This window comes from Lithobates pipiens, unplaced genomic scaffold, assembly GCF_037356315.1.
Source record: "Lithobates pipiens isolate NorthernLeopardFrog02 unplaced genomic scaffold, aLitPip1_a1.2 Scaffold_18, whole genome shotgun sequence".
In the NCBI taxonomy this organism is placed as follows: domain Eukaryota; kingdom Metazoa; phylum Chordata; class Amphibia; order Anura; family Ranidae; genus Lithobates; species Lithobates pipiens.
In genome coordinates this window covers 164898288-164924137 of record NW_027507758.1, presented here as the reverse complement: position 1 = coordinate 164924137, position 25850 = coordinate 164898288, and the positions used below count along the sequence as shown (strand labels likewise).

At 40.1% G+C, this 25850-nt stretch overlaps 1 protein-coding gene across 3 annotated transcripts in view; it reads left to right on the top strand.

Moving 5' to 3' along the window:
* The window catches only part of STXBP5 (syntaxin binding protein 5), a 641864-nt gene that overhangs the window by 300989 nt on the left and 315025 nt on the right, over positions 1–25850 (top strand). For all 3 annotated transcript variants that reach the window (XM_077486344.1, XM_077486342.1, XM_077486345.1), the window contains exons 7-8: positions 13197–13280; positions 20161–20284. In XM_077486344.1, coding sequence (XP_077342470.1) covers positions 13197–13280; positions 20161–20284 — 208 coding nt within the window. The remainder of the gene's footprint in view (positions 1–13196; positions 13281–20160; positions 20285–25850) is intronic.

Here is a 25850-nt window from a genome sequence, read left to right as displayed (position 1 = left end):
CCAAACAAAGAATATAAATGGTAAAAAATATGTAAATTAAATGCTTGTTGTCAAGCAAGTGCACAGTGAAAGAAACAAAAAAAATTGAAGTAAATATCAAAATATCAAAAAGTCCACAGTAAGGGAAAATAAAAATAATAAAATAAATATATATATAAATACATACACACAAATATATATTTGTGTGTATGTATAGATATATATATTTTTTGTATATTTTTTTATTTTATTTTTTTACTGTGGACTTGCTGAAAATAAGCTTTGAATATATATATATTTTCAAAGCTTATTTTCAGCAAGTCCGCAGTGAAAAAATACATATATAACATAATGTCCTATAAAGTGACTCTGTGATGATGAGCCAAAAAATATTAACCGTGACATCACGCACGTGCTCACCTTCTATTGTGTGACCACACAATTAAGTTTGGTCCACAACAGCAGCTGAACCACCTCTGGGCTCTAAGTAGCAGGATTTACAGGCTCCCCCAGGTGTAATCCAAGGATGGTATCCTCAATTTAAAATACAAAAGAGGCCAGATAGTGCATTATCGTTTTAAATATAGAAATGTATTGTAGGTAAAAACCGGGGTACTCACACTTTATGGGTGCTTGCAGCACACCAGGCTATAGAAAACATACAATGTTAAAATCCTCTCCAAATGGCTTGCAGGCTTGTGTCAATCAGCAGCTAGCTCAGAGAGCAAATGGCTGTCTCCTCCACCGTCCTGACCCCTCACCTACACGCGGCGATCTGAGGGGGCAGCAAGCTAATGCCAGGTAACCTTTCACTTGTGTTAATAAGTATGATTGCTCTGTGATGGCCATTGGATAAGGGGAGAACATTGACAGTGGGGATTGGGAGGTGCAGCAAAGGTATAGGCTGGAAGCAATGAGAACTATAAACAGAACAGGCAGAGGGTATGGAAGATAGGCACGGGCTCCATTCTCACTTGCGTGATTTGTCATGCAACTTTGAATGCATGGGGAGATTTACTAAAACTGGTGCCTACAGAATCTAGTGCAGCTATGCATTGCAACCAATCAACTTATGTGGGGTTTATTTACTAAAGCTGGAGAGTGCAAAATCATGCTCACTTCTGCATAGAAACTAATCAGCTTCCAGATCTTATTGCCAAAGCTTAAAAGTCTTTTTTTTCAGTTTTCCATTTATTAAATCTTCTGCCCTTGTTGTTTTAACTTTGGATAGTTCCATTTATTTTTTTCTGGCAGTAATTACCTTATACAGCCCACTTCCTGTTTCTTGTCTGGTTATTAGCCTAGGCTTATGACATCATGCACAGCTCTCTCTCACTCCTGTGAGAGTTTGCCAGAAAGGGGGGAGGTCAGTCATAAGAGGGCCAATCAGAGCTGCAAGGCTGGAGGTGTGTCTGTGTAAATCCAGGAAGTGAATAGGCAGCAGCTTCAGATGCCCACAGTTAAAATAGATGCAGCCAAACTTAGTGGAGAGAGATTTCTGCAGCATATTTGGCAAGTACAGAATCACAGTATATGCAAAGTGGGTGGAGGGAAGCTTCAGAATGGCAAGGATGTTTTTATTACAAATTGTGAGCAGACTGCAGTTCCACTTTAATTGAACAAGCTGAGGTTAGAAGCGGAATTATTTCTATGCAGAAGTGAGCCTGATTTTGCGCTCTACTTTTAGTAAATAAACCCCTATGTTTTATTATCAAAACTTCAGTGAACAAGCTGAAGTTAGAAGCTGATTAGTTACTATGTACAGCTGCACTAGACTCTGCACCAGTATTCGTAAATCCCCCCCCTCCAAATAAAGTCTCATGACAAGTCACAAATACAAAATTGTGTATCCAAATCAAGAACGGCGCTGTCCCCACCTATACAGTTCCACTTAGAGTACATCTAAAAAAGGAATCAATCCACTCCAGGTGTTGCTGCTCTTTCTGAAATCCACTGGGTGGCAGACAAATCTATAGGAAACGGAGCAAGAGAGCGCACACCAGCCCTAGTGCATTAACGTTTATTAAATCCAATAAATAAGTAAAAAGCCAAGTGTCACACTCACATGTTACCGATATTGTTATAGCATTGAAAACAAGAGCGTCCACGGCTGCCTCATCTCCCGATCCTCCTACTCCCTATAATGGCTTGCAGCGGGGATATCCAGGCATTCAATTCGCCTGCTAGTTGTGAATACACTGCCCTCTCTCAGCGTCTCACACACACGGACCAGCCGACTGTGGATGATGTCACTCGTGGCCAGGGGGAGGATCACTCGGCATGCGTGCTATCTCCTCGGCTGTGTATCAGAATGTTTCCGTAACGACTACATGTTTCGGAGGCGTGGCCTCCTTCAGGTAACGCCCTAAGATCTGATTGTGATTTAAATATGCAAATCCCCTCCCAACCCTCCTCGCTAGCACCAATTACAGGGAGCTTCTGATCAGGGAGAGGGAACGTGCCCAGAAACACATCTATCAAACAGGAAGAGCGATATGGAAACAACAACAAACTCTTATTTGCAAGTGATCATAGATGTACTTTACAGTAATGATTGTTGATTTAAAAGACTTTGCGTATATATATATATATATATATATATATATATATATATATATATATATATATATATATATATATATATATATAAATATATGCCATGCTAAAATGAATTAAAATAAAAGCACATTGCAAGACATTCTCAAAAACATACATATATAAAATGATGGTACGAGAATAGCAGATATATAACGAATATAGCTATAATATAAAAGGTAAATTTTCTATATATAACATGCCCTTAATAGTATACCTTTTTTTTTTTTTTAAATACCTTTTTAAAAAACCGATCAATTACTAAATATATAAAATAAAAATTAAAAAATTAAAAAATTTTATATAAAAAAAAAATATTATATATATATATATGAATGCTTGCATACACATTACCCTTACAAATATGTAATATATATTATATTTGATAGGCTGTCCATCCATGTGATCATATTAGGGCACCAATTTCCAGTTCTTCATTTAGTCCTTCCGGCGCCATACTGTTTAGCGTAAAAATCCAAAAAGATTCTCGTTTGCACAGTCTATCAAAATGTTCGCCTTCTGGTATGGACATTGATATAGCCTCTATGCCAAACAATTCGAGCCCCTTAGTGCTACCTTCATGCTTATGTATAAAATGACGTAGTACACTGTTTCTCAATTTTCTTTTCTATAAATCTCCTGTGTTCACCAAAGCGGGTCCTCATTTCACGTACTGTCCTACCTACATAGAGGAACCCACATGGGCACCTCAAACCATATATGACAAACTGCGTACTACAACATATGAATTGCTTAATCTGGAACCTACGACCGTCCTTACAACTAAATGTTGTTAGTCCATGTGTAATAAATCTACATGCCTTACATTTTTTACTCTTACATCTAAAGCTACCTATGATATTAAATAGTTGAGGTATGGTACATATTTTTTGGTGATGGCTTTTTGTATTTCTTATACGACTGGGAGCAATAATGCTCTTAACGCTTTTAACTCGTCTAAAAACAGCCTGGGGTTTTTTGGGGAGGATTTTTACCAGTGTTTTGTCCTTCCCCAAGATAGGCCAATGCTTTTGTACTGCTCTTTTAATGGCCCAATGTTGGTCATTAAAAGTAGTAATAAAAGGGATATCTCGCTGGTCTTTTACCCATGTATTGTCCTTCTTATTCTTATCAGGGATTCCATTCATATAACGATCCCTTGCTTCTTTTATATGGCTTTCCTCGTATCCCTTTTCCAAAAATTTTTGGGATAATGTGGCCGCCTGAGCTTCATAATCCTTAATACTACTACAGTTTCTGCGCAGTCTACAGAATTGGCTATGGGGTATATTCTCTTTCCATCTGGGATGGTGGCAGCTCTTATGATGTAAATAAGAGTTGCCTGCAGTCTCTTTAAAATGTGTTTTGGATGTGATGTTACCATTTTTATCATTACTAAGCTCAAGGTCCAAAAATACTAGGACATTGGCATCCACTACATGGGTGAAGCGGATGCCAAAGCTATTGTTACAATACGAGACAAATTCGTTAACTGCTTCAAGTGACCCATCCCAGATGATAAGTATATCATCAATATACCTCCCATAATACACTAAGTGTTTAGCAAATGGATTATGTTGCCAGATACAGAATTTCTCCCAGTATCCCATAAAAAGGTTGGCATAGCAGGGTGCAAAATGCGCACCCATTGTTGTGCCCGCTATCTGCATATAAAATTTATCCTGGAAACAGAAATAGTTTTTTTCTAATGCAAACTGGATACATTGGCATATAAATTTGGACTGGTTGGGGTTCATATGCTCTGCTTCAGAAAGGAAATGTTCAACCGCCCTTAATCCACCCTCGTGAGGGATTGACGTATAGAGCGAGCTAACGTCTAGGAACAGCCAAAGATATCTTGATTCCCACTTGTACTGCTGTAAAGTCTCTAACACATGTGCAGAGACTTTTATATATGCTGGGAGAGAAGTCACAAGAGGTTCTAGGAACACATCTACATACTGGGACACTCTGCTAGTGATGCCATCCATACTGGCTACGATAGGCCTGGCAGGTGGACATATTGCGTCCTTATGGGACCTTCAGTGTATGATAGAAATATGGCGTTTTAAAATAATTTGTTAGAAAAAAATGTTTTTCTGATTTTTGTATTAGTCCTTGAGTTAGGGCTTGATTCATCTATTCTGTGAGTTCATCCTTGTAGTCTGACAGGTGGTCATATGGAAGTATCTCATAGGTGGCACTATCCGATAGGAGTCTATATGATTCCTTCAGATATACCTCCCTATCCTGGATAACGATACCGCCTCCCTTATCCGCCGTACGAATTACCAAATTGCTGTTTTCTTTAAATGCCAATAATGCATCTCTTTCTTGTTTGGATAGATTATGTATATTCATTTTCATACCGTGCTGTGCCTCGCATATTTTCTTAAAATCTGTATACACCATGGCACAAAATGTTTTGATAAACTAATTTTTCACATGGTGTGGGTAAAACGTCAACTTCGTCGACTTCGGGCGGAATGTGGATTCAATAATCCCGTTGGCATATGGTGTAGATATACACATTTCCATCTCCATACCCCCCTCTAACAATAGTTCTTCAAGGATATTTATGGCATCTTCCTCTGCTTTATTACTCATAGTATGGCCGCAGACTATTTCCGGAACACTTGTTGGATCCTTCTGAGTTTCAGCGGGTTTCCCTATAGCTATATTCTCATCTCTCTTTATGTTTTCCTCTGTTTTCAAACCATAAAAACGCCTCACTGTAATATCTCGAATATATTTATGTAAATCCTTAAATAACTCTAATAGATTGGCATTACTACTTGGGGCAAAGTTTAGGCCTTTTTGTAAAAGACTGATCTCATTCTCTGCCAGTATATGCAATGAAAGATTGAAAATTTTTACTGTGGACTTTTGTTCTATATCTTCCCTCTCTTTGATACTCTTTTATTTCTTCTCCCTCCAACCCCTCCTCTAGTTCCTCTCCTTCTAATATTTTTATTTTCTCGGATAGAGGGGGGGGGGGAGGGCACTAAAAAATTACCAGTTATTTCCCCAGTTTGCTCAGTCCTACCCTCTGTTGGCATTACCTGGGCAAGATGATTGCTCCCAACTACACCTCCTACTGATCTATTCTCATCTATGGTAGCATTCATCAACAGGGGTGACTTTAATACATCAAATGCGTTAGATGTAGGGATACTAATGTTATATCCTGCTTCTTTTTCCCCATAACTATATGGGGTCTGAGGGCCATTCAGTACAGAAGTTGGCTGCTGTAAACTGTTTTCTACGCTCTGTTCTGGTCCCTGGTTAGCAATTCTGTTTATATTTTGGCTAATCTCAGGTTTTGTTATTTTTTCACTTATATTGTACTCTTCTCCATTATTGCTTTTCTTTGTATTTTTATTTTTATTCAGATCTCCATTTTCTTCTTTATCTCTTGTTACATGGCTTCTTCTCCTATCTTTGTATCTGACCTGAGGCCTATCATTTTTGTACCTGGCCTGAGGCCTATCATTTTTGTATCCACTTGTTGGCAGTTTTGGTGTATGTCTTACAGGACTCTTACCATCTAGAGGTATAGATTATCGGGGCCAAGAAATATTGGACTTGTGGGAATCGGAGGAGCTTTCTTTATATTTCTTACCTACAAGGCCACTAGTGGAATTACCATCCTTTCGTATTAAGTGGGTTGGCACCTTATGTCTCAAATAATTTTTATTGTTACTTTTATTAGTACCTTTTTTCGGACTCTCCCTGCGATGGGCTACATTATTATTATTATTATTATTATGCTTTTGTCTCTTCGGGGACAATGGGCCCTGGATCTCATTTACATGTGACAAGTCACAGCCCATGTATTTCAATGGAATCTGTTCAGAATGTGACCTGAAGTCGCTGCGACTTTAAAATGGTCCCTGCACTACTTTAACCACTTCAGCCGCAGAAGAATTTACCCCCTTCCTGACCAGAGCACTTTTTATGATAACATACTGTGTCACTTTAACTGACTTTTGCGCGGTTGTGCGGCGTTGCACCCAAACAAAATTGATGTCCTTTTTTTCCCCACAAATAGGGCTTCTCTTTTGGTTTTTATTTTTTGTGCTATAAACGAAAAAGTTCGACAATTTCCTCAGTTTAGGCCGATAAGCGTATATAGATTGATTTGCGCAAAAGTTATAACGTCTACAAAATAGGGGATGGATTTATGGCATCTTTATTATTATTTTTTTTATTATTAGTAATGGCAGCGATCTGCAATTTATTTATTTTTAATCGTGACTGCAACATTATGGCGGACACATTGGACACTTTTGACACTATTTTGGGGACCATTGTCATTCATACAGCGATCAGTGCTATAAAAATGCACTGATTACTGTATAAATGAAACTGGCAGGGAAGGGGTTAAACACTAGATCTATCAAGGGGTTAAGGGTGTCCTAGGGAATGATTCTAACTGTGGCTACCACCGACATGACAGCGATCACTGCTCTTGATGATTACATTGGCTTCTCCCTGTTCTGCCGCTCAACAATATGCTGAACAATATCGGGGGAACAGTGACTGTAAAACAGGGGACCCTTAAAAGGAGAGCACACAAGCTGAAAGGGGGGGCACAGGTTGGGGAAGTTCAATATAGAAGATAATAGAGGGTGAAGGAATGTGCCATGCGGGAGAAGCCACACTGAGGGATGGGAATGAGAGGTAAAGAAGAAATACAGGTCACAAGAAGTGGTCTTCCCTATATATTGTATAGTCACTCAGTTTGCTAAGCCCCTAACACTTGCACTGCAATAATGGCCATTGAATTTGCATACTCAGTGTAGGCCGGTCATTATATGCAAAATGTAGCACACCACAGCAAGATTTTGTAAAATTATTTAGGTTTCCACTGAATTCAAGCTGCTACAGGTTACTGCTAATCTAATGGGAATGCCTGAATTATGCCACACATTTTTAGTTGATTCACTGCTAAAAATAACAGTTTAATGAAAATAGCAGTTTGTAGTCGGGAAGAAGGAATATCTGCATGTCGATGTACCGCATTTTCTGCCTTTGAGCAACAGCAGCTAGAACGTCTCTGGTTTTGCATCTCTTGTGTATTTGAATTCAGTCATTTGGCAAAATGAAATCATCCATATTCCTCAGTGCTGACGTCTCTTATGAATGACAATACAAGCTCTGCTTTCTCTTCACTATTTACAAATTAAAGCTTTTCACAATGTAATTTGAACATCTGCTGTACAGTGATATGATTGTGCATATTTGACCATGAGCTGAGACGCATTGACTGTAAGACTGCATGCTGAAGACTATTCCCCATCTCATAGCGAACGCTGAATTAGAAAAAAAACATTAACAATTATTTTATGTATGGTGTATGTTTTCAGTTCTGTGTTTTTGTTCAGCGATTGTAGTAATGCTGCTTTACTGTTCAATGTGCATTGTTTTGGGGCTTTATTTTACATACATTAATCTTGCCCTTGTCAATCAGAAAGGTTCATTGAGCAGAATAAATGTACACAAGATTGAAATATAACTTTATCCTGGCTAAAATCCCCTGGGACCATTTTTTAATATTCTTTGTGAACTACCACTCCTACTGAACAAAGTAGCCAACTAGGGGCTTTAGGCCGGGTTCACACTGGTACTACATAGGCTTGACACCTTTTCGTCAAGCCAAACCCAAACACTTGAGTAGCGCACGCTAATTTTTTTTTGTAGTACATTAAGTGTATTACCTCTGTACGAAGCAATGCACAGCAATTTTGTGATTAAATAACATTTCTAATCATATGGAGTTAATTACAGGAGTTCCTCTTTACATCAGAGACAACATAGTTCCCCTTCTACAGCTGAATGGACAGGGTTTGTTTCCCTTTAGATCTGATTCTGCAGTTGTCCGTTACATCTGAATCCACAGATTTTCCCTTTATATCTGAATCTGCAGGAGAGGAGTGCAGAGGGTATGATGGGGCAGTATGTACAGAAGATGACTGTGGTGGGTATGATAGGGGCAGTATGTAGAGGAGAGGACTGTGGTGGGTATGATGGGGGCAGTATGTACAGGTGAGGAGTGTAGTTGGTATGATGGGGGCAGTATCCAAAGGAGAGGACTGTGGTGGGTGTGATGGGAACAGAATGTACAGGAGAGGAGTGTGGAGGATATGATGTGGGCAGCACGTACAATAGAAGATTGCGGTGGGTATGATGGGGGCAGTACGTACAGTAGAGGAGTGCGGTGGGTATGACGGGGGCAGTATGTACAGAAGAGGAGTGTGGAAGGTATGATGGGGGCAGTATGTACAGGAGAGTGTGGAGGGTATGATGGGGGCAGTATGTAAAGGAGAGGAGTGTGGAAGGTATGATGGGGGCAGTATGTACAGGAGAGTGTGGAGGGTATGATGGGGGCAGTATGTAAAGGAGAGGAGTGTGGAGGGTATGATGGGGGTAGTATGTACAGGAGAGGAGTGTGGAGGGTATGGTGGGGGCAGTATGTACAGGAGGAGTGTGGAGGGTATGGTGGGGGCACTATGTACAGGAGAGGAGTGTGGAGGGTATGATGGGGCAGTATGTACAGGAGAGAAGTGCGGAGGGTATGATGGGGCAATATATACAGGAGAGGAGTGCGGAGGGTATGATGGGGCAGTATGAGGAAATATTTCTTGCAGTGTCTGTGGGGTGACCAGGGAGCGATGTTGGGAAGAGAAGGGAAGTTAAAGCGGGAGTCCGCCCGGAGTTCCGACATTTTTTTTTTTAAAAGCCAGCAGCTACAAATACAGCAGCTGCTGACTTTAAAAATAAGGACACTTACCCGCCCAGCGCGCCCGCGATGTCGGCACCCGAAGCCGATCTCTCGATCGTCTCTCGGGTGCTGCCGCCTCCATTTTGGGTATAGGAATCAGGAAGTGGAGCCTTTCGGCTTCATTTCCCGGTTCCCTACTGCGCATGCGCGAGTCGCGCTGCGCAATAAGGATGGACCCGCTGCCTCTGTGTGTTTCCCAGCAGGCAGCGGGGGACTTTCGGAAAGGGGCGTAGATCTACGCCCCTTTCCGCAGAGAGCAATCCCCAGAAGTGGGTGCAGATACCTGTACTGTACAGGTACCTGCACCCCCCTCCCCCCTGAAAGGTGCCAATTGTGGCGCCGGAGGGGGGGAGGATTCCAATGAGCGGAAGGTCCACTTTAGGGTGGACCTCCGCTTTAAGTGACCATGGAATGATGTCCTTTAGCTGGGGGGTAGGAAGCAGCTCTGAGTGGTGTCTGTATGAAGTGGTCGTGATACAAACTGGGGGGAATGGGGGGCTTAGAAGTGGTCAGATAGCGATGTCTATAACCACTTAAGCCCCGGACCATTTTGCTGGCTTAAGACCAGACCACTTTTTGCGATTCGGCACTGCGTTGCTTTAACTGACAATTGCGCGGTCGTGAGACGTGGCTCCCAAACAAATTTGACGTCTTTTTTTTTTTTCCCACAAATAGAGCTTTCTTTTGGTGGTATTTGATCACCCCTGTAGTTTTTATTTTTTGCACTATAAACAAAAATAGAGCGACAATTTTGAAAAAAATTGCATTATCTTTTACTTTTTGTTATAATAAATATCCCCCAAAAATATATAAAAAAACATTTTTTCCGTCAGTTTAGGCCAATACGTATTCTTCTACATATTTTTAGTAAAAAAAATCGCAATAAGCGATTGATTGGTTTGCGCAAAAGTTATAGCGTTTACAAAATAGGGGATAGTTTTATGCCATTTTTATTAATAATTTTTTTTATTAGTAATGGCGGCGATCTGCGATTTTTATTGTGACTGCGACATTATGGCAGACACATCGGACATTTTTGACACATTTTTGGGACCATTTTCGTTTATACAGCAATCGCTGCTATACAAATGCAGTCATTCCTGTGTAAATGACACTGGCAGTGAATGGGTTAACCAGTGGGTGGCAGTGTATGGGGTTAAGTGTTCCTAGGGGCGTGTTACTAACTTTTGGGGGCTGGGCTTTCTTTTAGTGAACACTGATCTCTGCTCCAATCACATGGAGCAGAGATTAGCGTCACTTATTGCTAGGCAGAACTGGGAGATGCTGTTTACAACGGCATCTTCTAGTTACGCCACCCCGTGAGATGATCGCGGATATGCCCGCGACAATCGAGTCCGCGGGACCGATGACTGGACTCATGGGGGTCCTGACCAGCAAGCGAGCGTGCCGTCAGCGGCGCACTTGCGATGGCAGGGCAGAAAATGTAAAGGGACGTACAGGTACGCCCATTTGCCTGCCCGTGCCATTCTGCCAACGTACATCGGCGTGCGCCGGTCGGGAAGTGGATAATCAAAAAAAAAAAAAAAAGCTCATCCACTAATATATAAAACAATACTGCTCAATGAAAACAATCTGGTATAAAAAGTACATATCTATATACTGTAAGCCAGCTCCTAGCACTCTGTATGTACAGATGATGTGAAGGTAATTGATGACCATTCATATAACCCTGTTATCCAAGCTCTGAGTCTGTACAATCAAAAGTTACACTGAAACCACATACACACGATGAATGGTCATAAATGATTTCACATTATCTGCACTGAGGATTTGGGGATGTTTTTACAGACAGACAAGTGTCCAGGCTCAGAAGTTATCTGTCAACTGTAATCAGGCTGCAGACTCCCCACCCCCCACACACACTCGCTATCTCTTTCCGATTCTCCTGTCCACTTAAAGGGGTTGTAAAGGTAAATGTTTTTTCACCTTAATGCATTGTATGCATTAAGGTAAAAAAAACATCTCACACTGCCGGCGCCCTCCCGTTTTACTTACCTGACCCCTCAAAAATCCCACGCTCGCCCCCGCCGTGCTCTTCACCACTCAGCCTGGCCGCTGATTGGCTGGAGTGGATGGATTGAAAGCAGCACAGACATTGGCTCGCACTGCTGTCAATCACATCCAATGACGCAGCGCGCCAGGGGCAGGGCCGTGTGATACAGCGAGTGGCTATAGCCACCGGCTGTATCACGGGGGTGCGCCCGCAGGTGCTTCTCACTATACGAGGGAGCTCGTATGAACGTGAGAAGTACCTGCGGGAGGAAGCCGAGACAGCCGCCGAGGGACCCCAGAAGAGCAGCACAGTGGAGGCAAATATAACATGTTTGTTATTTTAAAAAATTTACTTTACAATCCCTTTTAACCCTTCACTGCATCAGCAAAACAAATGCTCCTGAAAGTTTACAGCTTTCCACCCTCTGCGACTTTTGTCATAAAAAAAAAAACTCAGCTCACCCAGTCTCCCTGCGTGTAGTGTGAACAGCCATCCCGACAGTAGTCACAGTGAGCTACGCCTCCCGATTCTCTCACCACACCACACTAATGATTTGGGGGGGTTGAGTCAGAGATCACAGAGACCCTGCAGGAGAGGGGGGGGGGGGAGACAGAAAGGAGCTTTGGATCCTGAACACCAAACCACAGGCACAGTGTATTTAGAAGAATTGCTTCTTCTGCTGTCTCCACAGTGGCAGGTGTTCTCCCCTAGGTGGCAACCCTAGTACTACACGACAGTTGTACCACTTTGGATCTGACTTTGCCCTGCGACTTGAAATCCGACTTCAATGAACAGGGATCTGACTTTGATCCCTGACAATACCAGGCACTGTGTCTGATATAAATCTTTAGGGGGAATTCCATGCACAATGTGAAAAAAAACATGGGTTCCCCCTCCAACAGCATACCAGGCCCTTCAGTCTGGTATGGATTTTAAGGGGAACCCACATGACGAAAAAATGGCGTGGGGGTTCCCCCTTAAAATCCATACCAGACCCTTATCTGAACACACAGCCTGGCAGGTTAGGAAAGGGGGTGGGGACGAGTGATCGCCTGAACTGTACCAGGCCGCATGACCTCAACATGTTGAGGACAAGGGCCTCTTCCCAACAACCCTGGCCATAGGTTTTCGGGGTCTACGGTGGGGGCTTATCAGAATCTGAAAGCCTCAGATCCCGGCCCTCCACCAAATGTAAATGAGTATGGGGTACATTGTACCCCTACCCATTCCCCTAAAAAAAATTGGCAAAAATAAAACACATTACACAGGTTTTTAAAGTAATTTATTAAGGCATCTCCGTCATTTCTTATACCCACCCAGTGTGGGTGTGTATGTATATGTGTGTGTGTTTGTATACATATATTATTATGTGTGTGTTTTTGAACATTCAACACCACCCCTCCCACCTCTTTCCATAAGCCACAGTCCACCACACACCCTGTCGCCTACCTCATGCTGCTTACCTCTACACTCACCACCATTAACCTCCGCACCCTTACACTTACCTCTGCACATCTTGTCCATCTTGCACCTCTGTACCCTCTGCACATATTGTCTATTGTTCAGCCCTTACCTCGGCACCGCCTGCACATCTCTACATCCCCTCATTCCTGCATCCATTGCACGTTTCGTCCACTGTTTTCCTCTGCACCCCTCGCACATCTTGCTTACTCCTTACCTCTGAACCTGTTGCACATCTTGTTCACTCCTCCCCTATGCACCTCTTGCACACCTAAAAAAAAAACAATTTGAAACAATATGCAAGCTCATTTTTTTCATACATTGCGTATAGCTTTGTTTTAATTTAACACTTTTGTTTTTCAGCTACTAATTGGTTATGAGTCAGGCACAGTCGTGTTATGGGACCTCAAGTCAAAAAAGGCGGACTATAGATATACATATGATGAGGTATGTAAAAGCAATATTTTACTGGTCAAAAGAAAAAAATGCCATCAACAAAAAGCAGAGGTGTGGTTAGTAGTTTAAAAGGCAAGCAGTGTTTGCTAACTTTTCTGTCCAGCTACAGATTTTATTACCTTTCAATCAAGCCATCTTTTGGCTGCACTTTGCTCATAATTGAAAACCCAACTACCTATATTCAGTGGTAGACAATCACTAAAGGATAGAAACATTTGAAAAACTGCAATTTAGGTGTAGCAAAGGGACGGTTTTAAGAGACAACCTATGAAATCCTTAGGTTTATAGAAAAACTATATTTAGCACAGCCGACACATAATGACTTGATAATATTTTCCCTTACATTGGCCATTAGGGCGGGAACATGCTAATTACTACATTTCAAAAATATCTTATAAATTCAAAGTAGAATTGTAGGCAAAACTTTTTGGATAGAACAAAGGAGGGTTATAACCTCTGTCAGTTATTTTATATTTTCACCCTGTCCCATTGCAGAGATTTTTCTTCATTTCCTGTCCCATAGCCAAACAGGAAGTGAGAGGAAATCTCTCCAAATTAAGGGAATTTCTTGGACACCCCCAAGTCACCAAAACTAGTGTCTCCATTGAAAGATTTCCCTTCTACTTTTCTGTGGACAACTCCAAAGTTGTAATTTTCTTTTGCTTTCAATAATGATGGTAAACGGGATAAATAGAGAGGGTGGAATTGCTTCTAACAAGCATTCTAATCCCTCTACGCCCTAAACAAAACAAAAATAATGCTCATGCTTTGAAAAAAAAAAGGGGGGGGGTTCTTCCTCTGCTAATGCCTGTGGTTAAAAATGGGGGCAAATCTTTTGTGAAGCCATAAATCGCATTTTGGAAGAATGGGCTTGGGAATATAAAGAATGGGGGGGGTATATGAGGGGAATGTGTCCAGCACTGAGCAGTTTTAGTCTACATGATATTCAAACCTTGAACAGGACTATTTCGGGGACTTCAGTGGCAGATTGGGATGGCAGAGGTTGTTGTAAAGGTGAATAGGGACTGCTTATGGAATCTTCTAGCTAAGAAACCTGTTGCTGTAAATACCATAAAATGTAAAGGTAATTACAGGTAGCTGCTGTAATGTGTAAAACAAACAAAAAAAAACAAAACAAATATAAACTTCCACAGAAAATTGGTAACAGCGCTGTCTTTTGAATACCCATATGTGAAATAATTGAAGTGATTACATAATTCACAAAATGAAAGTCCCATAGGTTTAACAATAAAAAGTGAATGTCCACAAAGTGTCAGTGTTCAGTGCCACTCCTAGTAACATAAACAATAGTGCCAATGGTGTGCTCCACAAATTCTGCTCCAGGATGGGATGACTCCAGAGAAGACCTTGGTACCCAAAGAATTCCACACCACACTCACTTGGATGATATTGACTCTTTTAACCACTTCCATACAGGGCCTATTCTGGCACTCCTCTCTTGCATGTAAAAAATCATCATTTTTTGCTAGAAAATTACTCAGAACCCCATAACATTATATATGCTTTTTTTTGTTTTGTTTTTTTAGCAAACGCCCAAATGTATTGTTTATTTTACTTTACTTTTTTTTACTTTTACACTGTCTCTTTTCCTTTTTTTTTTTTTTTTTTTAGCACTTTTATTCTTATTACAAGGAATGTAAACATCCCTTGTAATAGGAATGGTGCATGACAGGCCCTCTTTATGGAGAGATGCGGGGTCAATAAGACCCCCCATCTCTCCTTCAAGCTGGAAAGCATGAGATCATGCTTACTAGCTGCCTTTGTTTACAAAACAACTTAAATCCCCATTTGTAAAATGTCCATGCAATAGCTGGCGAAAGTTTAGTGTGATGATTTAAAAATCTCTATTGTGGAGCAGCATGCTCTAGAAATCTTAGCTATCATGCAGAGTAGTCTTAACACAGAATATTTAATGCTTAGAAGATAACCCCTTTAAGCAGAAAATGCCAATTGGGGGATTAACATCTGGCAGCTGATACTCCTTCTGTTAACTAACAGCACTGTAAGGTCATGTGAGGAGACTGAATGTACATCTGTCATTAGCCCACTCCCCACTGACTAACTTTTCCTATATATATATATATATATATATATATATATATATATATATATAATGTGTGTGTGTGTGTGTGTGTGTGTATGTATGTATGTGTATATATATATATATTATATATGATATTTATTATTTTTTTGCCTCCATCTGAATCATTACTACGAATTCCACAGATGGTTTAATCCCAATTGGCTTACTAGCTGCTACTAATGATTTGAAAGAAATGTCTGGATTACAAAACATTTATACTTTGCAATTTTAAATTATGAATTTACCTAATATGGAAGAAGAAAATGCTTCATTGGGTAGTGGAATGGGTGGCTGTTCATGTATTTTAAATGTAAATGTGGCTCTATCTATTTTTGCCATCCTCTGTATGCATTAAAATGACGTTTGTCTTGAACTTCCAATAGTAATTTTGGTGTTCATTATTCTCTGTACAAAAAGGTTTTCTATAATATGATCATATCATAGGCCCTCATTCGAAATGAGGGATGTTAACAGATTAAAAACAACTGGTTTGTGTACTTTATGTAATGCAATATTTGAATACTTTTGTTTTTGCATACATTTTGTTTTGTCTGCACTTGGAGAAGTTGGGTACATTTTGGTACATTTCACAACATTTATATGACCTTTGTTCACCAGTGAAGCACAGCAACTTCTAATTGGGTTTTGTTGTAAGTTGATAAAGAGTAATAAAAAATAATAATTATATATATATATATATATATAATTTCACAATCCTGTTAATTATAGACTATAAACTATCTTACTGGTGCTACCACTGCTTCATGATCGAATGTTCTGACTGCAATAATAATAATAATACATTTTATTTATAATGCCCTTTTCATCAAAAGATCTCAGTGCTACTGGTAAAAAATAAAAATAAAAAAATAGTTCATACAACAAAGCATACATCTAACAAGAACAAAAAACTTTGCTAAAAAGAAATGTCTTAAGTCCTTTTTTAAAACAATCAGTAGATTGAGGGGCCCTCAAACTGTCAGGTAGGGCATTCCACAAGTTTGGAGCAGCTGCACAAAAAAGCCCCGTCTCCCATTGTCTTCAATCTAGTTTTAGGCATTTGGAGAAGGTTTGAATGAGTAGAGCGGAGGGAACGTGATATATTTTGTAATTTAAGAATTTCTTTAAATTGGATGTAAACCCAATGTCATCCTTTCTAATCTACTGCCATAGGGGTTATCTATAAGGATATACATGCCTCCTGCATGTATCTTTACCTGTCAAATGTTTCCCCTCTGTCTGCTATGAGACGCGAAGAAAACTGCAGTCTCTGTGGGTGGGTCTATTGTCTGGAGCTCGGTGGGTGGAGTCGTGATGTCAGTAGACTCATCGTCCACCTCTACACTCCCTTTGTCAATATGCATATTCTCCTGTGTATTTCTTACACTGAACTTCTGCTATGATCTCTAAGACAGGGAAGTAACCACATGACTTCAGCATGCCCAATTATGCTGAGGTGGGGAACATCCAATCCTGGCAGAGCAGCAGAAGAAAGGAGTGGGAGGGAATTAAAAAATAATGCATGTCTCTTAGGCTAGTGCATGAGATATGTAAATCACCTGTCACTCACAGCAAGGGGGAGGATTTGACAAAGTTTTTCTGTTTGTCAAGAATTTTATTATATTATATATGTGCTGTGACTGAACAATGAGTGGATTGCTCAGAGATGGATTAACTCTTTGTGGCAAGACTGGGCTCAAATGAAAGGAAATCTTATACTCTACATTATGACATAAAAAAGAAAAAAAAATGGGTTTACATCCACTTTAAGATAAGGTGCAAAATGTTTTCCAAAGGGAGTCATTGGGGGTTATTTACTAAAGACAAATCCACTTTGCACTACAAGTGCACTTGTAAGTGCAGTCGCTGTAGATCTGATGGAAAGTTCTAAAATTAGTGGAAGCTCTGCTGATTTTATTATCCAGTCATATGCAAGCAAAAATGCTGTTATTTTCCCTCAGATCTACAGCGACTTTACTTCTAAGTGCGCTTGCAGTGCAAAGTGGAGTTGCCTTTAGTAAATAACTCCCATTGAATTCCGTGTCTCTGCCACAATTGGTCAGGTGATTATGGAGGTTAAATCTAGTAGTGAAAACTCCAAGAACCTTGAAGCTGTATTTAACTGCAAAGTTCCCAAGAAAGCCATTTTAAAGGGTAGACCTTTTTTTTTTTTTTTCATGAGGAGTTCCTGATGCCTGTTCATTTTGAAAAAGGGGGTAACAATGATTTTCATAATCGATTAGTTGGCCAATTTATTGTTTTGATTAATTGGCTAAAAATCAAAAAAAAAAAGTGTGATGTATAATTTTAGTTTATGTAAAGTTTTAAAAAGACAATTTATTCTTGACTATCTATATTAAGTGGTAAATATAAACCATATGGTTAGGGTAAAACATATCTAATGACTCTGAGAATAACAGAATAGATGCAGTATATATAATGTTGATGGTTAAATCTGCTATATATCAGTCTCGGAAAATCAATTTTTTTTATGAAAAGGGAAAAAAAAATTGTTAAACATATACATTAAATTTAATTGTAATGCCTTATTATATATATATTATATTATATATAACGCCTCGGTTCAGGTGCTGAGCTTCCCCACACAGAGCCATTAAAGTGATTTGCAAATGTTGAATTTTTATTTATTGATTTTTTTACACAAACTTGTCATACTTGCCTGCACTTCTGGGTCCTCCTGGCTTCAGAGTACAACAAGCCACATAGTATATAGTGCCACCTTAGCAAGGAAAAAACTTCATTCTGCCCAGGACTACATGTCACATGAGGCATTGCTCCTCACACATTCACATGTTCTCAGATATTTACAGACATGTATGGACAGCGTGCTGCACTGTGTATACTGACATGTATGAATGGTGTGCTGCACTGATTTGTTTTCTACCCTAAATTACAGATTTCCCTAGTAACAATACCACTTTTTATTGCTGGCCACCATCTTACCAGGGTTTAAGATAAAATCTCATTACCGTGCCTGAAAAATGAGTGCTGTTCATAGCTACCAAAATGTCCAGGGTCACTTTACTACTGCTGCCCTATAGCTAATACAATATCACAATACCCTCTTGGCTGTGTGTCACACAGTCATTTCCTGGAATTCAGGGCGTGACAATATGTGACTCGTGTAATTTTAGAAAAAGGATGCAAAAAAGTTATTGATTAAGCTCACATGGCTTAATCCTACATATCGTAACCAGGGTGTGATGAATCATTTTCTTTAGTATTTAGTTCCTATAGATGAGCAGGTCTGAATCGGGATATAAAAACAGGATAGTTTCTTCCCCATGCATCTTGTACTAGTAAGATACAATGGTTGGGTGGGAATAGAAAACAAATGAAACGTGTTGGGGAGGTAAACATTTATTTTTTTACCTTCGTACATCCCCTGCAGGTAAAAATCCTTCTCTAGTAGTGCCCCCGACCCCCAATTTCAAAACACTTACCTAAGCCTGAACTTGATCCAGCATTGTACATGTCTACAGCATCTCTTCTCCCCTCTCCACTTTCGTAGAGTAGGTTGGATGAAGAGCAGCGGGAGCCCTATTGGCTCCTGCTGCTGTCAGTCAAGACCCGTGAGAAGAAAGGGGGGTGGGGGTGGGCAGGGCAGAGTTGCAATGTGTCTGTCTGAATAGATGCACACAGCCCGTCTCTCTTTTTTTATTTTATTTTTTATTGTTGCAAAGACCAAACAGAGGTGACCAGAGTAGAAAAAAAAAGGTTTCTTGCTTCAAAACGGACATAAATGTAATTGACGTGAACAAATGGCATTTGTTTACATCCGTTCAGATCCATCTAAAAACAAAAAAAATGCAGCCTTGTTCAGTTTAAGAAAATAGATCCGAACGGACACAAATGTAGGCCAATGTTGGGCCCCTTTCACACAAAGGGTCTGACTGTCAGTTTTCCAGGCAGACCTGATTAGACCCTCCATTTAGACCTATGGGCCAGTGGGTATAAGCGGTCCACTGAAAAAAAAACAGAAGGGAATCCATCCTCTTCTGTCTAGGTGGATCAGAATAGGGGGCAGTTTGGTGTAAATGGACAGAAGAGTCAATTTACTCCCGGCCATCCATAAAACAGCAAGCTCTCTGTGCCTGCTCTGTAGAAACTGAGCAGATCCAAACCGGTCATCCACCTGCTGTGTTGCGATTAGCAGGGTGGTCTGCCCGCTGTGTTGCGATTAGCAGGGTGGTCCGCCCGCTGTGTTGCGTTTTAGCAGGGTGGTCCGCCCGCTGTGTTGCGATTAGCAGGGTGGTCTGCCCGCTGTGTTGTGATCATTGGAGAGATCTTCTGCTTATGTAAATGGGACCCACCCCTTGTGAAAGGGGCTTAAATGGATGATTATATGTTTACATCTGCCTACCAATAGACATACACTGTAGTTCAGTCTTTATCCATCTTGAAAAAGTGACAGATCTAGACTGAACACCCATGTGAGAGAGGCCAAACATACTTGTTAAAACTTTACAAATAACTAATGAGTGTTAAATTGCTCTACTATTTAGAATTCTAGAAATGTTTTTGCTTAGATGTTAGAAATGTCATCTTTTCAAATGGAAGGATATTTTGGGCATATTTTTTCTGATTAACATACAATGTAAAAATGCTAAAAATATAAATTTTACAATGTCAAGCTGTATGAGGAATCCTAGGCTCATCTCTGTGAGATATTACTGTGTCTTGTTTAATGCTTACATAGGGTATTGGTACACTCCTCATCATTTATTTTTAATGACCCTTGAATAGGCAATCCATTCTGTTGCTTGGCACCATGAAGGAAAGCAGTTCATCTGTAGTCATTCAGATGGCACCTTGACAATATGGAATGTACGATCTCCTGCCAAGCCTCTACAGACAATTGTACCACATGGTAAGAGGTGATTTTGTGTTGAATCTTTGGGATATGTCTTCTGTTCTGTTAAGGTGTTGCTTTTTTTTTATTTTTATTTTTTAAGCCGGTCATTTAGTAACTTCAAGTCTGCTTGAATGAATAACTTAATTTTCCAATATGTCACAATATACAGCAGGAGTATAATTTTTCAAAAAATCTTTACTACTTCCATTAAAAGGCAGTCCCTGTGTTGCACTTAAAGTTATAAACCGCAGACATGAAATATGAACAAAGCTTGTCTCTCTATAGTGTGTACTTATCTCTATCCAGAGCACAGAGTGTAATTTCTGTTTGCTGCCTTCTTCTTCTGTTATCTGCATGAGTCAATTTTGACAAGTTTTCCTGACACCAAGAGAAAAAAGGTGAAAAATAATTCTCAATCAAGAAATGGATGTAAATCCTTCACAGTGCAAATACATCAATATAATTAAATAATACTAGTGCCATAATAATATTCAATACTAAATGTGTTATCACTTAAAGTTCAATAATAACTTGTGACAAAAGTCCATAAAGTACTTGGTGCAATCAATCTTCAGTGCACGGAATTCGTTCATAAAGTGTTAGCCATCAAAGTGTGCCCCAGCCTCTCACCTGAAAGGAACACCCCTACGGGTATAGTCACACCAATGATGAATCTCTCATAAATCCACAGCAGCAGGCACTCTCCTTGTAGTCTTCTACTAGATAGGGCAGCGATGTTCACAGATACAGGCAGGTATTTCCATTTAAAACCTAGCTATCCCCTCCACCTCCTGCACTTTTTACCACCAAGGCTCACAATGGGTCTCCATGTGTAGTATTCCAATAAAATAATTTATTTAAAAAATGTAGCAACTCGCATGTAAAAAAGGCAACAGTTTTCCCATGTGCAAGGGACTTCCGGTCTCGGCCGCAACCGGAAGTGATGTTCACCCGGCTCCTCCCTACATGTTAAGTCACCACTCACGTGACTTCATCAATAATGGTATAGTCAGGTGAACAAGGCTGGCTTAAATACAACCCTTTGTTGCCATACCAACAATCAGTTATTCGGCACGTCACAAATAAGACACAAGTATAATGCATGACACGGCATACTTTCTAACAGTAAAATTGCAAATCCATAAAACAAATATTTAATGGAATCGATTAAAATAACCTAAATATCACAATCCTATAGCGACATCTACTGGTTACTACCTCACATAACTACTACAACATCTGCTCTCAATAACGGAGGACCATCTAGTGGTAAAGATGGTTAATGATGGGGTTTGCAGCCACTCTCTCAAATCACGGACAACTGGTGGTGTAACTGAGCAAAGGCAGGTAGGTACTCCTATAGCGACATCTCATGGTTACTACCTCATATAACATCTATGAAAACTGCTCTTAATAGCGGGGGACATCTTGTGGTAAAAATGGTCAATGACAGGGTTGTAATCACTCTCTCAAATCAGACATCCAGTGGTGAAACAGAACAATGACAGTTATATAATCGTATATATGGCAAATAACGGCGTCTATTGGTAAAATATTAAAACTAGATAAATAATCCATAAAAAAAATCAGTAATTGGATAAGAAACTGTTCAAATCAAACGCTGCGTTATGCCCCAAGCGGGCTAAGGCCTGTAATTCATGACGTCAGGAAAATTCCTGCCAGCAGCTTCTTTGGAGCAGTGAAGGAGCAGTGTGTTTACCGCTCCTCCACCGCTGCTCCCATTGAAATCAATGGGGCAGTGCTATATTACCGCCGGCAAAGCACAGCAATTGCGGGCGGTTTTAACGCTTTCTTGGCCGCTAGCGGGGGTAGAAGCGCCCTGCTAGCGGGCAAAATGCGCTACAAATCCGACGGTAAAACGCCGCTAAAAATAGCAGCGCTTTACCACCGACGCTATAGGCTCAGCGGTGGGAAGGGGGTCTTAGACTGAAACTCAACTGTAGCAATTTAAAGATAAAAGGATGCAGCAGGTAAACGTGGCTTTTAAGCTAAAATGCTGATGGTTTAATGCCATCTTTATATAAATGAATAGACCCTTCTGTGTAATTCCCATACATTGTATAACCTGGTCTCGATTTGTAGCTAGGGGCTAATTGTAAATTACCTCTTATTTTCCTGAGCCTGGTGCAAGGATTGTGTGGTTTTTATTTGAAGCAATAATAGAATGAAGGGATATGGATTCATTTTGTTGTTTTGCCTGCTTGATTTAAGGGTACCTTGTCAGCAGGTCAAGTTTAATGAGCAAGTTTAAAGCTCATTAACTGTCCATCAAAGTCTTGAACGCTAGAGGTTTACGTTAACCACTTAAGGCCTCCCCTATAGCAGTTTTACTGCTACAGGCCAGATCACGCGTGTGTGTGTGTGTGTGTGTGTGTGTGTGTGTGTGTGTGTGTGTGTGTGTGTGTGTATATACATGATCCGACAATTCTGGGTTGGGTGTGTGCATGCACACTGGTGGTGGCTCACTTCTGCTGTGAATACACACAGCGGGAGCCAATCGGCGGCTACTGTAGACTTTGTTCGCTGGCACCCACCGATCATCAGCCAGAGAGGCAAAACAGCGACCTGCCTATGTAAATAAGGAATATCATCATTCTGATAAGTGGAAAGATGAAATCTGTGTCACTGCAAAACAGGAAATGTCCTGTCTTCCCCTAGTAAAAGCACCTCCCACAGTGTAGTAAAACACTGGCTAGGCATACAGTTAACCCTGTGATTGCCCCCTGGTGACCTCTTCCCAACCAGTGTCATTAGTACAATGGCAGTGCATATTTTTAGCACTGATCACTGTATTTGTGCCATTGATCCCCAAAAAGTGTCAGTGTCTGAATGTCTACCACAATATTGCAGTCCTGCTATAAATTGCCGATCACTGCCAATATGTAGCCAAATATTGTTTTTTTTTTATTGGATATGTTTTATAGCAATGGAAAAAAAAAAAAAAAAAAAAATATATATATATATATATATATATATATATATATATATATATATATATATATATATATATATATATAATAAATATAAATATAAATAAATATATATATATATATGTGTATATGTGTGTGTATATATATATATATATATATCAAAATTGTCGGTCCTTTTTTGATTATAGCGTAAACAATAAAAACTGCAGAAGTGATCAAATACCACCACAAAAAAAGCTCTATTTGTGGGAAAAAAAAAGGACATACATTTTATTGGGTACAACGTTGCGTGACTACGCAGTTGTCAGTTAAAGTAACAGTGCCATGACCCAAAAAATGGCCCGGTTATGAAGGCGGGTAAGTCTTCCGGAGGTCAAGTGGTTTAAATGGTTCTAAAAGCAAAAGGTTTTTTTTTTTTTTATAACCACTTAATGTCCCATAGCCAAAACAGCCAAACAGGAAGTGAGTTGAAATTTCCCCCAAAGTGAAGGGATGTGGTTGTCAACAAGGATCACCAGAGTGTCCCCATTAAGTACCTGTTCACACCACAACAAATGTCCTCCAAATCCATTCCAGATGCATGTCTGCATGTGTGTTTTTAACACTTTTGATGCATTCCAGTGCTTTTTTTTTCTTCTTCCTTTTTTTCCCCACTGTACTGGAGTCTGGTGCATTTTTGATGTTATTTAACGCATTGCAGTACAGTTCAGTGCATTTTTTTACTGGAACATACTGCACTGGTGTTATCAATGCCTTTGGAACCCATATAACCTACTTTTCATGCATTTCTGATGCCGAAAAAAGACTGCACTGCGTGTGAACGGGCCCTGAAAGATTTCCTCTGTATTAGTGCTGTGCGATTAATCGTTTATAAAATTGCTATCTTGCTCGATTCAACCCCACGCATGATCCTTATCCGGCATTTGCCCGATTCTATGTAAACAGAGCAGAGCCATTCTCTGCTCTTGGCTGTCAAAAAATAAAAATAAAATGGCAAATGTTCATTAACATTCCTCAGCGCTAAGCGATGGAGAAGAGATACATTGTATCATTTTGATTCTTTTAGATCAAAGGGATAAACTTCGGTCTTTAAATGAGGTCAGTTTAACCACTTCAAGATCAGGCCTTTTTCTGACACTTTTGCTTTCAAGTTAAAATCTGTATTTTTTGCTAGAAAATTACCACCAATATTACCACTGCACTATACATTTTAAAAGTTAATGTTACACCTGAAGTGCAGTTTGGTTTGGGTACAATTGTTCCAAATTTGGACCTCAGCATCAGCCTGACTGGACTATAGGGTGTTTAGCCTGGCCATAGAGGGCACTGTCTCTTCTGGCAGGCATTGAACCACAGTCTGGTTGGGTGCTTTAAGGTTATTTTCTCTCGGAGCCTGTCCAGTGGGAGTGCCACTCTTGCTGTGCTTTCTGGGAGAGGGTACTTAAGATGCGGATGTCACGTGGTTCGGGGTTTCGGTCCAGAAGTATGCTCTGACTCCATGGTCCTGGTCCTCCTGACCAGCCCCCAGGAAGGCTATGGCCTGGGGTACGGATCCACCCAAATTATTGTCTCGGGGCTGGCTAGCCCGAGGCAAGGAAACTAAAGAAGGATTCCGAAGTGGTCCGGTGCCACCTCCGGTAGTTGGAGAGGCCCAGTAGCTTCGCAGCTATCCAGGGGAGGACACTTCAGAAGAAGGCCACGTACGGGTTGGCTTCTTAGCAAGAGCCTGGTGGGGCTGAAGTTAATCCAGTCTCGTGGTTATCGCCAAACTGGCTGAAAGATTCAGGTATCACACAAGTGTTCCACAAGTTTTAGTTTCCTGCATGTTCTACAACAACGCCTGTGGCAGAGACTTGTTTCTGTGTTAAGCACCTTGTTGGCTGCTAGGCTTTGTGAGAGAGGGACTATCCAACTTGAGTGAACATCCAGTTTTGAATGGCTATTCTCTGGATTTGGTCAAAGTAAACAAGTCCTTCATTATTGACTTTGACATTAAGAGTACCTTAACTTATTTCCTAACCCTCTGATCCTATTTTAAGAGACTGTTCGTTGTCTACGTTTTTTGCAAATAAACCCTTTATGCGGATCTGTCGTCAGTCTCTAAAGTTACTGGGCCATATACCATGGGACACGCCTAGACACAAATCGAGGAGGAGAATGTAACGGCAAGCCCAAATAAAACCAGCAGCTCTTTCGGGGGTTAGTGCTACATACATACATATATATATATATATATATATATATATATATATATATATATATATATATATATATATATATATATATATATATATATATATTAATTAGCAGAGACCCTAGCGCATAAAATGGCAATCGTAGCAATATTTTATGTCACACTGTATTAACTCAGAAGTCTTTCAAATGCAATTTTTTAGGAAAAAATACACTTCAATGAATTAAAAAATAAAATAAACCTTTAGCCCGATTTTTTTGTATAATGTGAAAGTTACATAGTAAGGTTGAATAAAGACACCAGTCCACCCAGCATGTCTACAATTGTTCCTATTCCTATACATTGTGTCTCGTTGAGATGCTCATCTATTATACTATTATTTATTTAAGGTACCCGTATAGTGCCGTCAATTTACGCAGTGCTCCACACATACACT